Consider the following 23,459-nt stretch of genomic DNA (forward strand, 5'->3'; position numbering starts at 1 on the left):
CTGGATGGTGCCCGCTGTCCAGCACATGGAAAAGCTTCATAAATGTGGAGCGAATTAAGGGAGAGGGAGGCAAGCAGACTACTCTGAGCCCCTCCCTGCAAGGCTGGGCCTTGGTGGGGAAAGTGGCGTGTGAAAGGCTGTCTCTGGTGGGTGAGTCTGAAGGTGGGGGATACCCTGACTTCCTGGGGAACAGAAAGCTTCTGGGGCAGCATGAAATCCACCCAGGCTCCAGAGGCCTCACTGGGGAGGGGAGCACCTGGGGTGCCATCCACTTCACCTTCAGACCCTGTTCTGTGCAGAGGCCACTTCCGGGTGGGTCTGTCCATGGGGGTCACCCAGCCTTGCTCTGGGGGTCCCCAAATAGCAGTGGAGGCAGCCTGCCCGTTGGGACCTCCCCCTGGTTTCTGCCCTCCCTGTCCTGCTGGATGGGGCCACCCCACTCTGGCCTGACACAGAGGCGGGGGGTCCAGGCCTCCTGCAGCTGAGCCAAGTGCGTTTGCCCACATCCCAGACATGCTCCCTGGGATGCTGGGGTGAGAGTATGACAGGAACTCAAGAGGTGGTGGTGTCCACAGGTGGTTCCAGGTCAGAGGTTAAAGTTCAATGGACCATTATTTCCCCCAGAGGGAATGGCATAAAAGGGAAAGGCGGAGGGGCTGGCACAGACTTTGGGGGCATCTTGGACAGAGGTGACAGGGAAGCCCTGGCCACAGCAGCAGTGTGGGCACAGCGACCAGGCCTGGACCGAGTGGGCCCCTGCGGAAGCCCGTGGGGACTGTCCCTGAGCTTACTCATGACTGTAAATGCCATGTGAACCGCAAGCCCCCCAGCAGTTTTACTTCTGTTCCTTCGTCACATATTCCAAGTTGTTTCACAGAAAAAGTTTCAAAGCAGCGCGTCCGCCGTGACCATGAGGCTTTACAGAGAGCTGACCAGACGCCTGTGCGCAGCTCAGCGGCAGGGACTTCATGGTAGCAGCCAGGACCCATGAGGACCCAGAGGCTCCTGTCTGTCACACAGGACCCTCCACCCACCCACAGGACGCATCGAACTGGTCCCCTCAATCAGTGGCAGGTGCTGCTGGGTGTGCCACCACCTGCAGCCTGGAGGTGCAGCCCAGGACAGGGACAGAGGACCTGGGCTTCAGGGCCAGGCAGGAGGTCCCTCACCGAGAGCCAGGGGGTTCCTCTGCTCAGTCCCCAAGTTGCATAACACGACGACTGGCAGACTGGCAACGGGGTTGGCAGATAAGCTTGTTTGCTCACAGATTGCATCTACACAACCTGCAAAGAGGAACCGTTTGTGGCTTGCCTAGCCCTGCAGGAAAGCAGCCCAGGCCAAGAGCCACTCCCACCTTCACCCCAGGGGACCTTGTTGTGTGCCCAGGCTGCTTCTAGGCTCACTCCTCCTCAGTTGCCAAGGAGGCCACCTGGAGCAGGTGGTTCAAACTGAATTTCAATAATGACATGCATGAGAGCCAGCAGAGTGGCCCAGAGGTGTTCGTGGCAGCATCATTCTCAGGGCCGGTGTGCCATCTATTGCCAAACTGGGGAGGTGGAACAGCAAGGGCAGGTACTGCCAGATGGGGAAGCCAGGTCTGTGGAATGGGCTGGGGCGGGCATGTCCCCACCTCAGGGCTGTCCTATGGGGGCAGTCCTAAGGGACAGAGGCCTCAGCCACAGCCCCAGGCTGCGTATCAGTGGACGCAGATCACAACTCAGCTACAGCACAAGGAGCTGCTGCCCCCTAGTGCCAGGAGCGAACCCCAGCCCATGGGTTTGAGGGGCTCTGGCAGACTCCAGGGAGCCCAGCCCGTCTCGCCCCCACAAGGCACCTTGGCGATTATCCTAATGTTGCTCAAATGCCTTTTTCTTTGAGGCCAAAAAACAAAATCCCCTAAAGTGCCCCTGCTCTACGTAGGCAGCTCACAGGTAAGCACCCCACCGGAGACGCCGCTCTGGTCGGGGAGGCTGCTCTGCCCCGAGAAAGACAAGCTGAGCAGAGGTAACATTCACACTTTACACTTAAATGGTAACAGCGCACGCAACACATGTACTGCAGGAATAGTTTATTAGAAACCCCGAACCCATCTATCCGCAACAGCACCCACCAGCCCATCCGTCCCTCCTTCAGTTGTGGTGGGTGCAGGGCTCCGAGGGCCTCACTGGGCGGTGACGGCGACCCTGGGCGCTGGTGCTGGCGGCCCCCGTGGAATGGGCACTTGGGGGGCTGCCTTCTGGCTCCTCTCTGCAGACAAGCGCTCCAGGCGCTCTGTGTAGAAGCCGTTGAAGTCGAGCCTGAAGGGTGAGGGCAGGGCCGGAGTGTGTGGGCACCCACGCTGCGGTGGCTCCAAGACCCCTGCATTAGGTGGCAGGGACACCCTTCCATCCCCATGCTCCCACGGCCCCCGTCTCACTGCTCATCTGACTCGGGGTGACACTGTTGCTGGGGGAAGGTAGAGGGCTGAAGGGGGTCCTCCTTGGGTCCTGGCTCCGGGAGCACCACGGAGAGTGAGGCTGACCTAGGCCCGTGGACACGGACCGATGGTGGGGGCGTTGCCGGGCGGCTTGCCATGTACTGGGGAAGCACACCAGGGAACAGATGCATGCTGTCACCTCAGGGAGTGACGGGGGACCAGCAGCAACGTAAGGAGGCCAAGGACAGACAGCCTCAGGCCTGAGCAGAACTGGCCTCACGTTGTCCATGGTGACCCGAGCAGGTGAAGGTGAGAGAAGACAGCAGGGAGCCAGCGAGGGAACCTGGGCCTCGCAGTCACGCAGGGCAGGGACAGTGCCCATGACAGGAAAGGTGCCCGCACCCACCTGGAGATGACGCTGGCCATGCCGTGCTCGCAGTCGCTGGTGCTGTAGATGCTCAGCCGGGCCAGGAGGTCAAGAAGATGGGCTGAAAAATTCTTATCAAACTTATTGATGGTGGCCTCGAAGCTGGAGGCCAGCTGCGGCGTGTCCACATGCTCGGCCAGGTGCTGGAAGACAGGAGCCCAGCTTGCCTTTACCTTCCTTTTAGTTCTTCCAATAGAATGGACTTCAGGAAGTTTCCAAGTGATAAAAGGTATTGGTAGGGCATCATAAAAGTTCCTGAGATCACCCTAGCTCAGTGGTCGGCAAACTGCAGCTTGCGAGCCACATGCAGCTCTTTGGCCCCTTGAGTTTTTATCAAAGGCCAGCTTAGGAGTACCCTAATTAAGTTAATAACAATGTACCTACCTATATAGTTTAAGTTTAAAAAATTTGGCTCTGTTGACTAATGAGTTTGCCGACCACTGCCCTAGCTGATTTGGCTCAGTGGATAGAGTATCGGCCTATGGACTGAAGGGTCCCAGGTTCGATTCCAGTCAAGGGCACATGCCAAGGTTGTGGGCTCAATCTCCACTAGGGGGCGTGCAGGAAGCAGCCGATCAATGATTCTCTCCCATCATTGATGTTTCTCTCTCTCTCTCCCTCTCTCAAATCAATAAAAATTAAAAAAAAAAAAAAAAAAAAAAGTTCCTGAGACCACAGGACGGAGCCGCCCTGGGCAGCTGGGCCTCTCCTCCTGCCCACAGGGCACCAGGGTTTTCTTTGTGCAGCTCAGACTTCAGCACAGTCCGTGTCCTCTCCTGCCCTGAGGGGGATGAAACAGGGACCACGGGAGCTGGCGCCTGAACCCGTGACCCCGCCCACACACACACACAGACCGGCATCCTGGCATCTGAGAGCGGCCTGACCTTCAGGTCAGTAAACCCTAACTTACGCTTGCTGAGTGCCACGTTCTACAGGGCAGCCCAACAGCCTGTTGTGCAGATAAGCTGGCCTCACCCTGGCGCTCAGCTGGGCTGGGGTTCGAGGGTGAGGGGATTTCTGTGGCTTGTGTTTGGAACCTAATTTTTTTAAAAATATATTTTATTGATTTTTTACAGAGAGGAAGGGAGAGGGATAGAGAGTTAGAAACATCGATGAGAGAGAAACATCGATCAGCCGCCTCCTGCACACCTCCCACTGGGGATGTGCCCACAACCAAGGTACATGCCCTTGACTGGAATCGAACCTGGGACCCTTGAGTCCGCAGGCCGACGCTCTATCCACTGAGCCAAACCAGTTAGGGCTGGAACCTAATTTTAAGATGGTTGTCTTTTAATCAAACAAAAGCCAGAAATGAAAGGGTGGTAGCGTTTCGTTTTTAAGTGTTAAAATCCTAACACTGTCAAATCTCTCAGGAAAATGGAGGACCCGCTGGACTAACCCCCGAGGCCACGCACCTTCCTGGCGAGCTCTTTCCGGGTACGCTCCTCCGCCCGCTCAGCCTCGGTGGGCGGCCCCTGCATCGTGCCGTGTTCCAGAGTCAGGCGGCCCAGCTCGTCGTCCAATTTCATGCTCTGTGTAAACCTCTTGGGGGCCCGAAAAAAACCTTTCATTACAACCTATTTGCTCCCACTGAAACACCCCCCTGCACAACGGACATCTGCAGACTCAAGGACCGAGGGTGGGCCCTCTGGGAGGCTGCAGACGGGCCAACACCATTTCCAGTCTGCCCGTCACAGGCTTATGGACCTATTTTTCTGAAAACACCTGCTTTTCATGGTGTTCTCCAGTTTGCAATTCAATACGGCTCCTACATGTCTGCGGAATCGAGTTCACATACTCCTGACCCCTTTGTCATCAGCCATCACATCCCAGGCTCTGACTCCACCTTCCCACTGGTTCAGATGTCCCAGTAGCTTCAGCCCTGGTGAACCCCCACGTCACCCCTTCTGCCTCCTGACACTGTTTTCGGTACCACTGCTTTTGAGCCACTGCTTATGACAGGCGCCCAATAAAAATGGAATAAAGTTTAAGTTCTGACAAAAGGAATGCAAGGGATTCAGAAACAGGCCAGGACAGAGAACCTGCAGCCGAGGTTCCTGCCCACGGGCCAGGTGGGCTCAGGAAGGACACTCAGGAGCACCTGCTGCCTGACGGATAGACAGACAGAGAGGGAGCAGGTGGGCAGGGCTGCGGCACGCACCTGCATGCAGTTCGTGAACATGACACACACGGACATGAGCTTGGAGAAGACCTTGAGCAGCTCGGGGTTGGTGAGCATGCAGTCCTTCAGGCAGTTGTCCAGGAAGCTTGTGTGGTGCCCCAGCACGTCGTCGATGTTGGAGGCCTGCAGGAGCAGGAGCACACGCAGATTGACGTGTGCCCCGGGGCTTCAGCCCTGGCTTTGCACACGTCCGTGTTATTTCCATTTAAAAACTGACCCTGTGGTCTTTTGGGGGAAACTCCTACACCACTAAAAGGAAATAATACTGAACATGCCCTCAAAGTCCAAGCTTTTGATTCCTAAAGACAGGAAGCAAGAAGGAAACACTGCCACTTGCCACTTCCTGCTTCTGGAATTTGGTGACAATTGGGTCTTCTGGCTGAGAAGCCCCAGAGGGCCCAGAATGTGCTGGGGGGAGTGCAGGGCCCCAGTTCTGAGGCTCTCAGAGCTCCCAGAAGACAAGGCACCCGCGATGTTCAGGAGCTTGGTCCTGGGGCTATGGGGCATGTGGGAGCAGATCTCACACACCACACAAACCACCCTTGTCACGTGAGGAAGGACAGCGTGTGTACAGAGGCGCGGCTTCTCCCGATGAGGCTCTGAGTGAGGCCTCGCTGGTGGCATCCCCCTGACACCCACCCTAGCACTTTCCTCTCTGAGGACCTTGAATGTGAGGGCCCTGGTTGCTGCAGAGCCTAAGAGTTACAGTAGTTAAGTCAGAACTCACGGACTTCAGGTTTTTCTCGAGGATGTGCCAGGTGGGCTCCATGACCTCGAACATCATGTAGTACTGAATGTTCTGGACAAAGTTCAGCATCCGCTGTCGCAGCGTGAAGGCGCCGGCAAACCTGGGTGAACAGAGACATCCAAGAGACGCTGGAGCTGGCACCTGTACAAGACCCTCCTGCTTCCCACCCCTCCCCAGCCCCAGCTGCTCTGAGCACAACCCATGATGGGCTCCTGAGGCTCAGACACAGGTACAGCAACATCTGGGGCCACAGACCAGCAAGCAGAGTGCCTCAGGCTTAAATAGGTGAAGTGCTGACACCACAAGGGTCCCACCCTGGGAGGCTCACGGTCCTTTGAGGGCTCCCACCCAGACAGGGGGTGGCAGGCCCACAGGTCTGTGCAGGCGGCTGGGGGACAGGGCCGGTGCACCTGGGCACCTGGTGGTCAGCAATAGCCCTGCACTGCATGGGTGTGCATCCTAGGACCGCTTCCCCGTGTGGACAGAGAACGCACCACTTGGCGGAGTGCAATGCGTGCTGCTTGGCAGCCTTGTTGCTGATCCAGACGCTGCAGAGCTGCCGCTCCACATGCTTGCAGTAGAACATGTGCCGGAACAGCATCTGGTAACGTGTCAGGGCCTTCCTGCGGAGTAGAGGGCATGGGATCCCACCGACACCCGACATCATAAACGAGGCTCCGGCTGTCAGACACACAGTTCTGCATCCGGGCCACCAGGCTGCCAGGTAACCCCCACAGGACACAAATGGCTACAAAACAATGCAGTGGGCAGGCACATCTGATCCTTCTCCCTGAAAACTATTCACTGAAGCTGGTGCCCGGGGACCCACACTCACCTGTTAATGATCAGCGACAGGGGCCACTTGACCACGTAGTCGAAAGAGAAGGCCTCCAGGCCGCTCAGAGAGAGTTCCGTGGGGTCGGCCTGCACCATTGCCTTCTCCTGCTTGGTCTCAATGGCCAGAACCCGCAGAAGCTGAGTGATGAGGTCATGAGGCATCAGGTCAATCTTGGGGGAGAGAAATAGAAGAACATGGAGTACGACCCCTTCGTAAAGTGTGCAGATGTCTAATCGCTGTGCTCTCACCTGGAGGCAGTGCAGTCATGTACGGTAACTGTAACTGAAAAAAAGTGTTCTTTTTTTAAAAAAAATATGGAACGCTTCACGAATGTGTGTGTTATCCTTGCGCAGGGGCCATGCTAATCTTCTCTGTGTCGTTCCAATTTTAGTATATGTGCTGCCGAAGCAAGCACAAAAATTTTCATTTTTTAAAATTTAAAATAACTTATTAAAAAAAAGCATTAAGTCGTGACCCCTACCCCACCCATGCATATCAGCTAGAAAAGCAAACCCTGGACTGAGGTAAGTTCCTCTGAAGACGGGTTCTAAATCTTGGAGGCTGGCTTAAAAATACCAACCATTCAATACTGCTTCAAAAATAAAACCACTTTCACTCTGGCTGGGTAGTTCAGTGATTAGAGCATCATCCTGATTAACCAAGGCCATAGGTTCCATCCCTAGTCAGGGCACATACAAGAATCGGCCAATGAGTGCATGAATAAGTGGAACAACAAATCCATGCTTCTCTCTCTCTCTAAAAAGAAAAACAAGCAAAACAAGAATCCAGAGAAACTGAAACCAAAAATTGGTTCTTCGAAAGATCAATAAAATTAACAAACTTGTAGCCACATTAACTAAAAAAGGGGGAGAGAAGACTCAAATGAGAAACTGAGAAATGAAAGCAGGGACATTACAGAAATGTCAACCTTACAGAAATGAAAAGGATCATGAACGGTAATTCTAGCACCAATTCTAGGTACACAAACGACCAAACTGACTTGAGAAGCAACAGACACTCTGCACAGACCTGCAGCCAGCAAGGAGACTGAGACGTCCTCAATGGAAAATTCTACCGAACGTTTAAAGAACACCAATCCTCCTGAAACTTCCAAACACTGAAGAAGAGGGAACACTTCCCAGCTCCATCTATGAGGCCAGTGTTACCTGGGAACCAAGCCACAGACACCACAGGAACACTACAGGCCAATGACCCTGAAGAACAGGGATGCCAATATCCTTAACACTGCCAACTGAATTCAGCTGCACAGTAAGATGGTTACACACCATGACCAAGTGGAACTTAAAATGCAAGGATGGTTCAACCCACAAAAATCAGTTTAATACACAATGAAGGGGGAAAAAGAGGATCATCTCAGATGAGGGAGAGAGGAATAGAAACATCATTGATGAGAGAGAATCATCGATCAGCTTTCTCCTGCACGCCCCCTACTGGGGATCAAGCCCACAACCCGGGCATGTGTCCTGACCGGGAATGGAACCATGACCTCCTGGTTCATGGGTCGACACTCAACCACGGAGCCACACTGGCCAGGCTCCTGTGCTTTATTTCAACCATCTTTCTCAGGTAAAGGCCCACCTTGAGGTCGTCCTTGAAGGGGTCTGTGTTGGCGGTGCTCATGCGCAGGGCCAGCTCCAGCAGCGCCTCCAGGCGCGTGGGCGTGATGTCGTCCACTGGCTTCTTCAGCTCTTCCTCTGTGAGGTCCATGAAGTGCACAAAGAAGTCCCCCTGGTCCATCAGGAAGTAGCGCTTGATGGACCTTGGAGAGGTGACAGGCAGACAACAGTGAGACCACCGGGCATGCAGACCAGCCCAAACACTGGAGAAACGGTGGCAGGTGACTGGCAAGAAAAAGCCACATGCACACAAAGGGCTCCGGCCACATGCACACAAAGCGACATGACTGTGGTAACTTATGATGAGCTGCAATGAGCAGCTTTCTCGGGCAGGGGCACAAGACCATTGTGCCAGGACCTGCAGGGACAGCTGCCAGAAAGGGGTCACTATAGGCCAACGAGGGGGGTGCAGAGGGGTCACTGTGGGAGCCAAGGAGGAACCTGGGAACCCCAGGCAGGGAGCAGGCTGGGGAGGACGTGTCCACAGGTGTCAGGCAGTAAGACTGGAGATGACCTGGCCGTGTGCCCATTTGTGAAACGACAGATGGAACTGCTGGGAGCTCCGTGTCTTAGCCAAACCTTCTGCACGTTTGCCTGCACGAACAAGGCGGAAGCACACACCTCAGGTGCGCCACGAGGTCCTGCTCCTCCATCAGGAAGTCCAGCAGGACTTTGCTGGCGTAGTTAAACGCCTTCTCAATCTGCTCCACATACGCTCGCTCCTTCAATGTATAGATGACCTCTTTGGCCACTGGGCAGGTGACATCATGACCACACTCTCTGACCACATTTAGATACTTTCCTGAAAAGAGATGGAGGTAAGCTTAAAAATTCTGTTGTACATGCAAGTCGTGGCCACACACAAGCTAGAGGACTGGACACAGAACAGACTGTGAGAACAACTCTGGAGCCTGCTCTAGCCATAGTGGAGACACCAGGTCACCAGCTGAGGTCAGAAGCAGTGGTTTGCCGTGACTGTTTACATCTGACTTCTCTAATCGAGAGCATGGAAGCAATCTCAAGAAGCCCTGAGAACCAGCTTCTAAATCATCTTCCAACCCGTCCCAGACAGCCCCGCGCTCACCAAATGCCCAGACCCTGCTGCCAGCCCGTCTTCAGTCACTCCCCATTCACGTCTCTAAATCAGGCTCCTGCCCCAGTGGGGTGACTAAGAACCCAGTGGGCCTGTAATGTGTGCAATATTGTGATATAACCACCAATACTTTGCTTTCGTCCGTTTCCAGCACTGAGTTCCTAAAACCCTTGTAATCTTGTTATTCAGAAGCCCCTCCACCCATACCTGAGTTTAGGCTAATGAGGTGACTCTTGGCAGGCCCCAGAGAGCTGAAGGTGAGGCTGGTGGCCAGAGGAACCAGCCAGGTGATGAGAAGGCTGGAACTTTCAGCCTCGCCCTTATGTCTGCGGAGGGGCCAGGGGCTGGGATTGAGCTAATCACCAGTGGCCACTGATTTACCCAATTGTGCCCATAGGATGGAACCTTCATAACAACCCTAAGCAAAGGGGTTTGAAGAGCTTCCGGGTTGGTGAACATGTCCACTTGCCAGAAGGTGGTGCGCCCCAGCTCTCTGGGGACAGATGCTCCTGTACCGAGGATCCTTCTAGATTTCACCCCACAAATCTCCTCACCTGGCTGTTCATCTGAACCCTTTCTCAAACCCTTTATAATGAACCAGAAACTTAGTTGCTAAATTGTTGCCCTCAGTTCTAGAAGCCGCTCTATCAAATTATCAAACGTGAGGAGGGGTCATGGGAATCCCCAATTTGTAGTCAACTTGGTGGCCTGGGACTCATGGCTGGTCTCTGAAGTGGGACAGTCTTGAGGGACTGAGCCCTTAACCTATGGGGCCTGCATTGCATCGGGTAGTGTCAGGACTGAGTCAGATTGCAGGACACCCAGCTGCTGCCCACAGAGAACTGGGGACCTGGGTGTTGGTATGCAAATCTGGTGTCAGTGTTGTGAGAAAGTTTTCCTTTAATAGCAACAGAGTTCTAAAAATGCCATAGTTATGAGGAAGGAGAGGCACCTATTGAGACAACCTCTTAGGCTCAGGGAACAAATGCAGTCAATCAGACCACAGGAGCCAGACACAGCCTGCACAGCTCGGCGCCTGCCTGTCTAACCCTGCCCACCCCACCCACCCCCGGGACACAATCACAGAGGACACTGGGCATGTCTAGGAGGATGGGGCCCCTCTTGAGGCCTGCTATTTCCCCTCCCCCACCCCAGGCATCACCTGTGCTGAGCACCTTGCCCGCCATCTTCTGTAGGAAGGACGGGATCTGTCGCTGCACCACAGTGTACCGCTGGTCCCAATACCTGTCGTTGTAGTCCTCCTGGATCTTCTCTTTCCGCAGCTCGTGCTCCTCGACCATGAACTCGCTGAAATCAGGAAGGCATCTTGGGTCACGACCATGGAGGCCAACCACAGAGACCAAGCACAGTCTCACTACCGTTAATTCTCAACTGTGAATTAATCAAACCTGCCAACCTCACTTGGGGTAGCGAGGTGACCTGGGGCCAGAGAGAGCTGGGGTCACAGGGCAGGATGGGAGGCTGGTTCGCCTCTCAACGGAACCAGCCCTTCCTTCCACCATGCATGTGGGTAACGGAACATGTTGGGGATGCTTTCCTGTCCACCAGAGCCCAGACACCTCACACCCCGTCTCAAATATCATCTACACACCAGGACCTCAAAATCGCATTCCTTACTCAGCCCATCGCACCAGCTTTTATTTGGGTCATTAGTAGAGAGACTATTCTTAGACCACAAGTCTATTGTTAAGATATTTTGACAAGCCCTGGACCATCAGGCTCAGTGCTCAGAGCGTCGGTCCATGGGCCAAAGGGTCTTAGATTCGATTCCAAGCCAAAGGCATGTACCTCGGTTGCAGGTTTTCCCAGGCCCCTGTTCAGACACATGTGGGAGGCAACCAATTGATGGTTTTCTCTCATGCCAATGTTTCTCTCTCTCTCTCACTCCCCCCTCCTCTCTCTCTAAAAAAATCAATGGAAAAAATATCCTTGGGTGAGGATTAAAAAAAAGAAGATATTTTGACAAATACACTTCTCAGCCTTTTGGCTGAAATCAAGAGTAAAATCTTCTGACAAATAAATCTCAACCTAACAGAACTCTCTGTGAGCTGACGTATTTCATCGTATGCATTTACATCTGTCACACTGAGGAGCCACACAAAGGCAGCTAAGAGGCCAATCTGGGTCCTTCACGTCCACCACACAACAGAATAAGCTGAAGAGCGGCCTGCCCGCCCTCCACGTCCCCAGCCCCACCTGTACGGGTCATTGATGATCCCCCTGTAGATCCACTTCTCCAGAATCTCAAAATAGGGCACGCTGGCAGCCTTGGTGAGGTACAGGCACAGCTCCTGCGCCTGGCTGTCGCCCGTGTAGTTGAAGCTCCGGTCGTGGAGGAGGCTCAGGGTGGACCCCCCCACACACTCACCTTTATCCACCGAGGTGGCTGCAAGGGAAAGAGGTGCTCAGTGCAGAGAAAGGGGAGGCCACGCAGAGCCTCGCCTCCAAACTCCTCATGGGACAGGCGCCTCTTTATGGGATGTACCCAAAGTTGTCGTTGCAAATAAAGTTTACCAGAGCTTCCAGTTTCCTCCCGCAAATTAGTAAAACACGAAGCTCCACAGCTTTGGCCTCACAACCACGGTGACAAAAGCAAAACACGAATGACTAGCAAGCTGGCCCAGGGGTCCCTCCTGCGACACTGCCCACCTCATCTTCACATCTCAGCGTTCCATCACGGGATCTGCCTGCATGCGCCCCGCCCCCTACAGGCTCTCCTGGCCTGGGGGAGACGTACCGAGGGAGGCCAGGATGTCCACGGTGCGCATGGCTGGCTGCACATAGAACCAGAGCTTCTGCAGCGACAAGAGGCCTTGCCTCTGCAGCTGCTCCAGCTGTGTCACCAGGATCAGGTACTCCTTCACCAGGGTCCTCATGGCAGCTGCCAACGCGTGGTTCACCTGCCCGTATTCGAAGGAAGACTTCTCCTCGATGAACCTACGAGGAAAGGAAGTATCCAGCACCCCTGAGAAGCTGCGAGCTACGTTTTCAGATGAGGTTAGTCATTCTGTGTTTGCTCTCAGGCCCAGACTGGGCTCCCTGCACCTGTCCCCAGGCCCTTCACATCGTGCCAGGAGTGAAGCTGGTTGGCACATTCTCCGGGGCCAAGTGTGCCCGAGAAGGCCGGTGTCCAGCACCTACCTGGTCACAGTGGAGTAGCTGGCAGCCACTGGGAGGATCCTGTTCACCAGCTCCCTGATGGACAGGTCCAGGTTGGGGTCCACGAGGAAGGTCCGGCTCTGTCTCCCGGTGAGGGGCTGGGCGTAGATGTACCTGCCATCCACACCTACCAGCACGTAGAGCAGGTCCTCCACAACGGCCGACTCCTGGGCGGCCAGGGGCAGGGAGCCTGTGGGTTGCAAACACCAGCTGGGGCCACACGCCTGGACTCAGAGCTCCCCGTCCCCACTGCCTCTCTCCTGACCTAATCTACCTGCTGGAAGTCACGCTCTCACTCATTCTCCTCTGTGTAATTTCCTCAAATAACTACGGATATAAGAACTAGCTGTTCATTTGGCTTCAACTGATCCCATCGGGGCACCAAAGGCTGAGATTCCAAACCACCAGGAGGAACAGCGCTGGCCGTCCGGCAGGCTGGGAGCCCATCGGAGCCTGAAAGCACTAGGCAGGCAGAAACCTCTACACGCAAGGACCTGCCTGCACCTGAAAGGCCCGTCCAGTGGGGTCTGCGCAGTGTTTACTACAACTCCGTAAGTCTGGTTGCTCTGGGATAAAAGGGAGGGCTTCCTCAGAGGCCTTAAAACACAATTCCCATCATAAACTCACAATGAGATACCACCCAGCGGGCCTGAGGTCAGTCCCAGGCCACTGAGTAGGGCTGCCACCAAATGCCTCAGGGCCCAGGCAGCTCCCAGCCCTAGAGCGACCCTCAGTGTCCTCCCGGACAGCTGTTGGGACAGATGGGGAGCTAGAGGCAGCACCAGGAGAAGGGTGTCTCTGAGAATCACCCCTGCTGCCCACACACAAGATACCCTGGGGTCCCTGAGAGAGACCACAGCCCAGCAGCACGGTCACACGGCAACACATCTGTGGGTTCTAAACACTGCTGGCAGCACACACACCACACCACTTGTCTACCTGTGGGCACAGGATGGGCTCTGAGCACAGTGGCCACCTGTCCATGGAGTCACCACACAGGCAGTGAGAAGTAAGTGCTTCACATACCTATAGGCACAGCTGTGTCCGTGCTTAGGCCGGAGCCAGTCAGAAAATCCCCGACCAGCGTGGGCCTCTCGTACACCCAGGCAGGGAAGACGGGGAGGCGCTGGCCTGAATTTTTTTTGTTCTGCTTGTCTCGAAGCATCTTTCTTGTAAGTTCCAGAGACTGGTGAGAAATTTTTTAAAAGCGAAAAACAAAGATACACTTTTAGTACAAACAGTTAAAGCGAACATCACTGAGCACGAGGGTTCGATCAGTAGGTGTATAAATGAAATGACACCCAGCCCGTCACCATGCAAGGAGCTGGGGGCAAAAGAGATGGAGACCCAGGCCCTTGACAGGGTGTCGGCCTGTGCAGGGCCCACATATTAAGGAGCACTGGCAGTGAGGGCACCTCACCAGGGCAGGCTGACCCTCAGAACACCTGTGCTTTCTCCTGGAAGTTCAAAGTCTAGACATGAGCTGCTGGGTGAAGACATGGCCCCAGCAAGAGATGGTTGGAGAAGGGGTGCCCCATCTGAGCCCCTTGGGTACAAGGGACGGATGGAGAGGGCCACACTAGGAAAGGCTGGCTCCAGGCACATGCATGGAGCAGTGTCCTCCTGAGGGACTGGCCGCCAGAAGATGACCAGGGCCACGGAGGTGGCTTTCAGAAGCACTGGCTTAGGAGTAGTGAGAAAGGGAGGTGCAAACCCCGTTTCTTCATCTGTCACACGGGGTGTCGGTGTGAGGGCTTTGTGAGGTGCTGGACCAGCACATGCCCACCAGTGCTGGCCATGGTCCCTTTCACAGCTGCTGTGCTCAACAAGCACATACTAAGCTCAGACCCTCATGGGGACACAGCTCTGTGGGGCTTGAAGACCTGAGGCAATGCTGTGAACAGACGACATACATCAAAAGAAGAGGGCAGTACATAAACTCAGAAGCAAAGAGCAGTAAGTATAGAAGAAAACGATCTAGAGAAAACTGTCTATAAAGTATAAATTTAAAAAGAACAAATGGTTAAAAATTAACAGAGGGAAATGGAAATTGCATTGGCTGAACCCACACAACTGCCTTGCAGCAGGCGAAGTCAACTGCCTGGGTGGGACAGAACCTTCCTGGCCCTGTTCACCATGCCCAGGATCCTGTCCACACACAGCTAGTCCCGATCAGTCTCCACGTTCAGATTCATCTTTAACAGATGACAGTGAGACGTGCACCCCCTGCTGGCGCTCCCTGCTCCCGCTGCAGTGAGTGTGGGCGTGTGGACAGCGGGTCACAGTACCTGCTGCAACGTGGAGCCCGTGGCCACGCTGCCAAGCTGCTTCCTCAGCTCCTCGAGCTCCTGCATGGAGATCCTGGAGGCCGTGGCAGGGGCGCTGAAGCTGGTGGTGCTGCTGGCAGTCACCGTGGCTGCCAGCTCGGCTCTTTCTCTCGCATTCTGCTGTAAATACTGCAGAGTCTGCACACACAGAACCCTGAATGACAAGGGGCCGCACACGTCTGCACTCTGCCTGGCACCGACACCCCACCCCTTTCTTTCCCAGCCCCAGTGACCACATGAAGGGTGAGAGCAGGGGCTCCCGTCAGTCCTCAAGCTGCAGTCTGGTCTCCCGATGCTTCCTGCCACTAGGTTCAAGTCTTCTACTCACAAGGAGGGACACTACAGCTGCTTTAACAGCCAATTCCCAAACTCCATTCCCAGGGGCACTGCCTTTTCTCTACACAGGACTGGCCCCCTACCTGTCCTTGGCACTGGAGGGTACGCCTGTACCCCTGAATAGACCCTGAGCTTGGGAAGCAGGAGGAAGGACCTAATGCATTCCTGAGCGCTCCCATGTGCCATGGCTCCCCCAGCTCGATATGTGCTTTTCTCAGCATCAAGTACACAACTTTAAACTAACAAAAAACATGACAACAACAGAAAAGCTCCCCCCCGAAGTAACTACTGTCAGTACTTCCCGTGTTTCTGTCTACCACTCTGAACTACTTTCATTCTGACAGGCGGGCAGAGCAACAGGAGGGGCGCCCGCGATAGCAGGCTCATGAGGCGTTATCCCTACTGTGCAAACCCGTGTGCTTACAACACTCGCCAGAACTGCCCCACAAGGCAAGCTCCCCACGCGCTTTCCCTGAATGCCTGACCCTGAGCATGACAGAGTTACCTCTTTGTCCTCCGTGAGCTTTGACAACAGGTACACCAGTGGGTCAAGGTTCCTTGTGTTTTTCGATTTCAGTTCGTCATATTTCTTCAGAAAGTCTTCTGGAGTACGAGAAAATTCTGCTATTTTAACCTCAAAAGAACAAACACAAGTGATTTAGTGACAATAACTAAGAACTGCCAGAAAATTAAACACAAAAAAACAAATGGAGTAAAATTAGGTAGGCTAAATAATAATCATATATTGCTGAAATAAAACTAAGAAGACTCCTCAATAATTTGTGAAACCATTTTCCTCCAAGGTTTCCCTTCCAAGCCTTATGTCACAGAATAACCATGAATTTTTCCCCTCGTAGCTTATACCTTAATTTTTCTCTGTTCCCTCTTGAATTTATTATCATGTACTGGTTCAGGGGTTAAGTTTTCTCACTGGTTTTTAATGCTCCCTTTGTAATAGAATAAACGTAATGTGTGTTCCTAAATTAATGTGCTCAGTGAATCTTTCTTTTTTCTTTTCTTTGTTAATCCTCACCAAGTATATTTTTTCCATGGATTTTTAGAGAGTGGAAAGACGGGAAGGAGGGAGGGGGAGAGGGAAAGAGAGAAATATCAATGTGAGAGACACATTGATTGGTTGCTTCCTGCATATTCCCAACCAGGGCCGGGGATCAAACCTGCAACCCGGGTATGTCCCGTCCCCTTGACCAGGAATCAAACCCACGACCCTTTGGTGTCTGGCTGACGTTCTAACCATTGAGCTACACTGGCCAGGACTCAGTGAATTTTTCTAATTATTCTTGTGCCAGTATTAAGCTGGCTAAATAACTGAAGCTTCTTAATGTGTTTTTAAAAATATTTCAAAGTTACCTTTTACTGCAGATCTGTACTTTGAATCATATATTTTTTGAATAAAGAAAAACAATACACTTTAAAGAGATTTCAGTGTGACCACGGGGTCAGCAGAAGCACTCAGCTGAGCAGACACCTGGTCCATGGAAAGCACTTGCCATGTTGTCTGACATCATCACTGGCACTGCTAGGGCCACCCAGTCAGGAGCCAGGAAGGTGAACTCTGTGCACAGCACAGGGACGGGCTGTCTTCACCAGTGACAGAGCAGCGCAGGGATGGGCACTCACCTTGGCACTGTGTGCAGACACAGTGGTTGTGACGTATGGGGTCCTGTTCTTCTGCAGGAGATCAATGTAAACCTCGGCCCCATCCCCTCCATGTACACGCAGCAAGCTGAGCAGCTCATTGACATCGTGGTGAATCCGAAATTCACTCATAGTTTTGGCCCTGAGACATCACAGTATGTTCTCCTAAAGATAAGAGGAAAGCTATTTATAAAACAAAACCCTATTAATAAGAAATTTTTAAAGCAACCAATTTTGGCCAATGTCAGGTCTATGAGAAACAAAATCACCATGTGGGCCACACGATGCCCCTCGTGGACCACCATAACCACCTACTGCCGGCTGTCTACTCCCCGTAGGTCTCACTGGAGTGAGTTCTCCTCTCCCTGCAGGTGGCGCTCCCTGGTCGGGTTTGTCATTTCTTACAGGCACAGTCTCCAGTGGACATGCTCCCTTTGGCAATCCACACTCCAGCCAGATTCTAGGCCCACTCCTCAGCTCCGAGCCTGCAGGTGCAGACAGTGTAGACCCCAAGGCCTGAGCCCTCCTTCACCCTGGGTGACATCACCACGCAGGGCTGTGGGCCAGTGGCTGGCAGACAATTTTCTTGTCTTGGCTGGGCAGACCCAGTGGACCTGGATCTACACGGGCCTAAGCTACTGCCCCCTGTCCCAGCTTGGGTATTCAAACTGTTCCAGTCCACGAGGCCCACACCTGGTTCTCAGATCCTGCGCTGTTTCAGGTTTGCTCTCTGCACTCTGGTACCTAGGACATTTCCTTCTCTTGCCCAAGCTTGGCTATATATGCAGCAGCTTTGGGGAAAATTGCTACACATTTCCTGTGCATTTGAGTTGGGTGGGATTCCACTTCAACTCAGTCTACCCTGTCAACCAGATGTCCGAGGGTCTCACCATTAGATACAGAACCGTGTGGCATCAAAGTCATAACTGAGATACCCCCAGGGGACAGTAGTGGCCTGCATGGCGGCTTGTTCTCCCACTAATGACTGGCCCAGTTAGCCATCACCATCAACAGTGCTGATAAAATGAAGTGAATAAACACACAGCAGTAATTAACTATACGTTAAAAAAATAAAAATGAGCAAATTTACACGCTTCACATAAACATTTCAGTCTACCTACGAAAAGTTCTTAACTTCAGATCCATGAACAAAACTGTTATCAAGGACAGTCATGTCTCTCTGAATTTCCTGAGAGGGTTTTTCAATAGATCCTCAAAGGCTCTGTGACCCAAAAGAGGTTAGGAGCCACTGTGCTGACAGCTGCAGTGAAGACACCATAAGTCAAACACCAAGCAGAGACGACCCAGCCCACACTCCACAGCTAATCACCAATGAATGTTAATTGTAACTGTGATCTTGGGGGGTGGGAAACAAGTTCTCCGGATGTAATTACAGTTCGAAGTGTATAAGCACCAAACACTGGCCAGGTGCAGATGTCTCCAAACATGAGGGCAGAAGAGTCAGCACGAGCTGGAACCCAGGTTGCCAGCCCAGGAGCTGCTACAAGAGGCGCTGACAGTAACTACAGCTGCAGCATGAAGGGAGCAATTAGCAGCGGGGCGCAGGCTGCGGGGCCTGGCTGAGCCTGTCCTAACCCAGCTCCCTCCAAGCGGGGGTAAGCGCTATACTCTCCCTGAGCTACTGCAGAGATGAAATGCAGCAGTTCCTGTAAAGCCGGCACACAGTAAGTTATTAAAAAAGCAGGTTAAATGTCACTGTTACTGCAAAAGGCCAACCAACTGCAAATGTGCATTTTACCTGATAAATGGCTGGTTTTACAGTAGGGAAACTGGATCTGACTCCCTGGCGCCCTAAGCCACTGCTACCTCATTACTCCCAGAGGGCCATGAACGAGGCGCTGCAAACCCAGCAAACAGAGAAGACAACAGGACTTCCCCGTGGCGACCTCAAGTTCAAGGGAACTAGTTTCCCCACATCCCATGTGGTTTCTGCAGGTTGTCCTTGGAAGTGCGGGACGCAGGATCCTTTGGCCATGTAAATGGCAAGGACACTGTGTTTAGCACGGCAAGCACACACATCTCCCCCAGACACAGCAGGTGGAGGGAGCTCTTCTGAAGATCATGATTAAGTGTTTATTTAAAAACTATCTTCCTATCCCCATGTCTGAGGTGCCCACTGTTCTCTGTGGATTTGGGAACAATTCCTGCAAGAATGGGGGCTCTCACCTGCAGGCAGGGCCCCTGAGGGACCCCTGGTTGTCATGGTGATGGGAAGGCGCAAGAGGCCAGGATGCTAAACATCAGCAGCATCCACACTAAATGCAACTCTGAAGACCATTTAATTGCAATGGCTCTGTGACACTCCAGAGTTCTCTCCATCAGTCAGAACAAATGGACAGACTTCTGTGCGGGAACAAAATCTACCTCCTCCACACGCGTGAGCCGCCGCCTTAGTGGGCTAAGACGCCTACTTCACGCACACTGGTGAACACAGAGGAAAGTGACTCTCTGTTGAGACTTCAAAGCTAATTTCTCAAATTGGCTTGAAAGACATTTTTCAATATGTTTTTTTGTTGTGTTTTTTTTTTTAGAGAGAGAGAGATAAACAACGACTGGCTCCTGCATGCCCCATACTGGGGGGTAAGCCAGAACCGGGGTATATGCCCTGACCCGCAATCAACCAATGACCTCTGGGTGCATGGAACAACGCTCAACCAACTGAGCCACAGGAGTAGGGCCTGAAAACACTTCAAAGCTTGTGAAAAACGTCAACAACCCTAATGCTTTTTCAGAGACAGAAAAAGTATTAAGTGATGAAAAGTCTGGGTTTGTCCAGTGCTCTTCCTGGGTACGTGAATGACCAGCTGGCGATGTAGCCACAACCTTCACTTCCAGAATGAAATGACCAAATTTTATTACATATTTTCAACTGCTTAAAGAAAAGCACCCCCGCTTGCCTTTGCACGTATACATGCGCACGTTGTGCTCGATGCTGGAACATTCTGAGCCAGAGTCTGTGAGCACCTGGTCCACCCTCCACAGTAAGTCTCATGCACACTTGCGTCCCTCATGTGTCTATCTATCACGTTTTAATCAGGTAACTGCTTGACCTCCTTCGATTTCTGCGCCGTGAGCTCCTGGCACCGCGTCCTGTGCAGCTCAGGAGCTGAGCGGCTGCAGGAGACGGAAAGGCAGGCGGAGCGTGCAGGGCCAGACCAGCCGCGAGGACACAGGACCAAGGTAATGGAAGCCACTGAAGGCCTTTAGACAAAGAAGTCTCCCCATAAAGCCTGAGTCTCCTGGGGACCTCTTTGGTGACTGATTTGGAGACAATGACCCAGAGGCCGCCAAAGCCAGAGACAAAGCCGTGCGGGCGAGAGTACCGGCAGCGGCCCGGGAGGGACCGGGGTGTGAGCCTCTGCAAAAGGAACCCTGCACCACTAGGATCTGGGAAGGACCGCGGCGTTCGCTTCGGGACTGAGCTGCCCCAAAGCATGGCTTCTGCTCCGCACGGGCTGGGGTCGGGTCCGAGGGCAGCCCCGCCGCGCACGGCCCCTCGGCGCCCGTCCGCACTCACCGCCAGCGCCGCGCCACTGCCCACACCCGCCGAAATCCGCCGCGCAGCCTGAGCCGGAAGCGGAAGTGGTGCTCAACGTCACGTCCGGCCCCGGCAAGCTCGTGGACGGTGGCCGACAGGTTGTGGCTACGCCGCAAACTGGACGATGCAGCTGCCGCCCGCGGTGCACGCCCGCCTGGTGGCGGGGCCTGGGGCGGCTGAGCCGCTGCCCGTAGAGCGAGACCCCGCGGCCGGGGCCGCGCCTTTCCGCTTTGCGGCGCACCTGGTACGCTTCCCGCGGGAGCATGAGTTCTTTGAGGTGCGTGAGTCGAGAGAAAGGGGAGTTATCTAGGGGCAGGGCTTACAACTATGGGGTCGGGGCCTGGGCGGGGTCTGGGCGGGGCGTATAGCTCCGCGGGGTGGGGCCTACAGCTGTCGGGCGGGGGCGGGGCTAAGGCGGGACGGGTCGTAGCCCGGGTGGGCGGGACCTTCAGTTGTGCACCCACCGTGTTCTGCAGGAAGGGGACGTGCAGCGGCACCTCTACCTCCAGGACGTGCTTACGGGGGTGGCCGGGGTTCCCGAGAGGCCCAGGTGAGCTGCTCTGCGCCCAGCGCCGCCTCTCCTCGCCCCCCACTTTGTCCCCTCCCGATCCCGCAGTCCTGCCCCTCCCTGGTGACCTGTCACAGCGCTCTCTGCTTGAACCACCGTCCTAGCCCCGCTTTGTTGAGCTCTCCACTACCTGGCTGGTCTTTGAAAATTAACTTCTCAACCAGGAAAGATTTGGGCCCTGGCTGGGTAGCTCAGTTGGTTAGGGCATCGTCCCTATGGGCCAAGGTTTCAGGGAACCTGGTCAGGACACCTACAAGAATCAACCAATGAATGCATAAGTAAGTGTAACAACAAACGATGTTTCTTTCTCTCTTTCTCTCTCTCTAAAAATCAATAAATAATTTTTTTAAAAAGAAAATAAAAGAAAAGCTACAAAAAAGAAAGCAAGATTTGGAATTGAGAAAGAAACATTCAGAGCTTTATCAGACCACTTAAAGGGAAGTTGTCAGTAGCCTAATGTTTTCAGCCAGCAGTGGTTTCCTTTGCCAGGGTGCCTGAGTTCACCTGTCAGGTGGCGGGCTGCTGCCAAGTATTCGACACCCTGGAGGATTATGAGCATCACTACCACACTCTGCACAGAAACGTGTGCTCCTTTTGCAAGCGGGCCTTCCCCTCGGGACATCTGCTGGACATCCACATCCTGGAGTGGCACGATTCCCTGTTCCAGATCCTGTCTGAGCGGCAGGACATGGTGGGTGATGCAGTCATATCGGGGGCTTGGACTGGAGCTGGCTGCCTGAGGGTCAGAGCTCTCAGCTCTTGGGTGGGGCAGGACCAGGGGTACCTTCCCTCTCCAGCCCCCATCCCTGTGGATGGCGGGACACCATTTCTATTTTAGTATCAGTGCTTGGTGGAAGGCTGTACACAGAAGTTCAAGACCAGCAAAGACAGGAAGGACCACCTGGTGAGACATCACCTCTACCCTGGGGACTTCCGGTTTGATAAACCAAAGAAAACCAAAGGGTATGTGTGGCCACCCCTGGAATTCAGAGAAGCCTTTTGAGCCTCTACACACATAATTGATATATGTCTCCCACATCGATGTTTCTCTCTCTGTCTCTCCCCCTCCCCTCCACGCTCTCTAAAAACCAATGGGAAAATAGCCTCTGGTGAGGATTAACAAAAAAACAAATAAAAAAAATTTAAAGGCAAAGTGAAATTGTTATACCTAAATTTATAAAAAGTGGCATCCTAACGTTCACTTTTGACCTTGCCATAATCCTTCTCCTTATTCTGGTAGCCTAAAAATTGCCCAATGCCAAAATAGTTATAAAATGTCTGCAGGAAAAGAAATAGTCTCTTTCTGGTGAATTCATTTCTGCGGCAGACGGGGCTGCATCCATCACCATGGCGAGCCCTGCAAGCCCCTCTGCTTTCCACAGCCCAGCCACTCCCGTGGCTGCCATGCAAGTGACAGAAGCCACGGGGGATGATGGGGACCCCATGGAAGTCTGCTCTGACCACGTGACGCCACCCCCAGAACCCGTGGGTGAGAAGCGGACCTACCGCCACAGGTCAGTCGCTGGCATTTCTGAGGTTGTGAACGTGCTGGGAGAAAAAGATGCTGGCTCCTCTGTGAGCTTCTATGGGAGCTGGGAGTCTGGCTGTTTCGGCTTTCGGCTCTCGAGGATAACTTAGTGTCCCTGGCTTACTGCTTTCGGAAGCCCCGCAGCGCAGGAATGCGGAGCACTGCCCCCTTTCCTTCTGGATAGAGAGAAGCTCAGTTGTAATTGCTTAGGTTACAACTGTGAGTTCCTCTTTCTAGTATAACTGCACTTTTATTGGGTTAAACTGGAGTTCAAATCTAATTTGGGGGAAATGTTGGACAAATGAAAAAAAATCGCCAAGGAATCTAGACTGATATGAAAAGGACTCGTGTCCTTTCGCTGCCTTCGCACAGCTGCCTGGACTTTGGCCAGCGAGTGAGTCCAGATACCAGTGGGCAGTTAGGGTTTCAGTGCAGGGAGGGTGACAGGAAGTCAGCTCTGGAGAGCTTGGTGGGAGCCGGTCCCCATAGGAAGCAGGTCAGAGGCACTGGCCAGCTACAGTAAGGAGCTGCCCCAGGGCCCCAGAGCAGAGTGTGCAGGAAGGAAGAGCCGCCATTAGGAATGTTCCATGAGTGAAAGAGCATTCTGAGAGAAGAGGAAAAGACTGCTCTAGGAATTGGGCTGTTAGTTGGTAGAAGGTATGATTCTTTAGTCTGAAGATTTTTTCCATTTCAGAATACCTTCCACCGTCTGTTTTGGTCAAGGTGCATCGCGAGGATTTAAAAGTACCAAGAACAGAAATAAGCACCAGTGACGACTGAGCCAGAGAGCGAGCCTTTTCCACCCTTCATGCCTCAGTCCTTTGGGGAATGGCGGGATGACACCAGTAGCCAGTATCAGCAGAGAGACCACAGATTTTGGCAGTGACTTTGCTCCCATCCCTCTTCCTCTGTAGGGACCACCCTACAAATGTTCTTTATAAAGCATATTTTTTTATTTATGGAC

At 53.4% G+C, this 23,459-nt stretch overlaps 2 protein-coding genes across 4 annotated transcripts; one reads left to right on the forward strand and one right to left on the reverse strand.

The window, feature by feature from the left end:
* Nucleotides 1–2,053: 2,053 nt before the first annotated feature.
* On the reverse strand, nt 2,054–20,504 carry TUBGCP2 (tubulin gamma complex component 2). Of its 3 annotated transcripts, XM_080688377.1 has the most exons (19): nt 20,396–20,416; nt 20,260–20,316; nt 16,823–17,005; nt 15,690–15,818; nt 14,810–14,986; nt 13,548–13,707; nt 12,504–12,711; nt 12,100–12,299; nt 11,559–11,748; nt 10,504–10,649; nt 8,870–9,050; nt 8,211–8,391; nt 6,609–6,781; nt 6,268–6,396; nt 5,753–5,873; nt 5,005–5,148; nt 4,259–4,387; nt 2,823–2,986; nt 2,054–2,297 (listed from the first exon to the last, which is right to left on the reverse strand). In XM_080688377.1, exons 3-19 carry the CDS (start codon nt 16,970–16,972, stop codon nt 2,162–2,164), a joined length of 2,718 nt encoding a protein of 905 aa, XP_080544503.1. In that variant the 5' UTR covers nt 16,973–17,005; nt 20,260–20,316; nt 20,396–20,416; the 3' UTR covers nt 2,054–2,161. The 3 variants fall into 3 exon arrangements, with proteins under 3 accessions (XP_080544503.1, XP_080544502.1, XP_080544504.1); XM_080688376.1 differs by lacking the exon at nt 20,260–20,316 and having other exon boundaries at nt 20,379–20,504; XM_080688378.1 differs by lacking the exon at nt 20,260–20,316 and having other exon boundaries at nt 15,690–15,787; nt 20,379–20,428.
* LOC308258119 (zinc finger protein 511-like) lies at nt 19,947–23,459 on the forward strand. Its single transcript, XM_080688379.1, has 6 exons — nt 19,947–20,676; nt 20,876–20,949; nt 21,457–21,658; nt 21,806–21,930; nt 22,350–22,481; nt 23,190–23,459. The coding sequence occupies exons 1-6, from the start codon at nt 20,524–20,526 to the stop codon at nt 23,266–23,268; spliced, it is 765 nt and encodes a 254-aa protein (XP_080544505.1). The 5' UTR covers nt 19,947–20,523; the 3' UTR covers nt 23,269–23,459.

This window comes from Plecotus auritus, assembly GCF_963455305.1.
Source record: "Plecotus auritus genome assembly, chromosome: 9".
Taxonomy (NCBI): Eukaryota; Metazoa; Chordata; class Mammalia; order Chiroptera; family Vespertilionidae; genus Plecotus; species Plecotus auritus.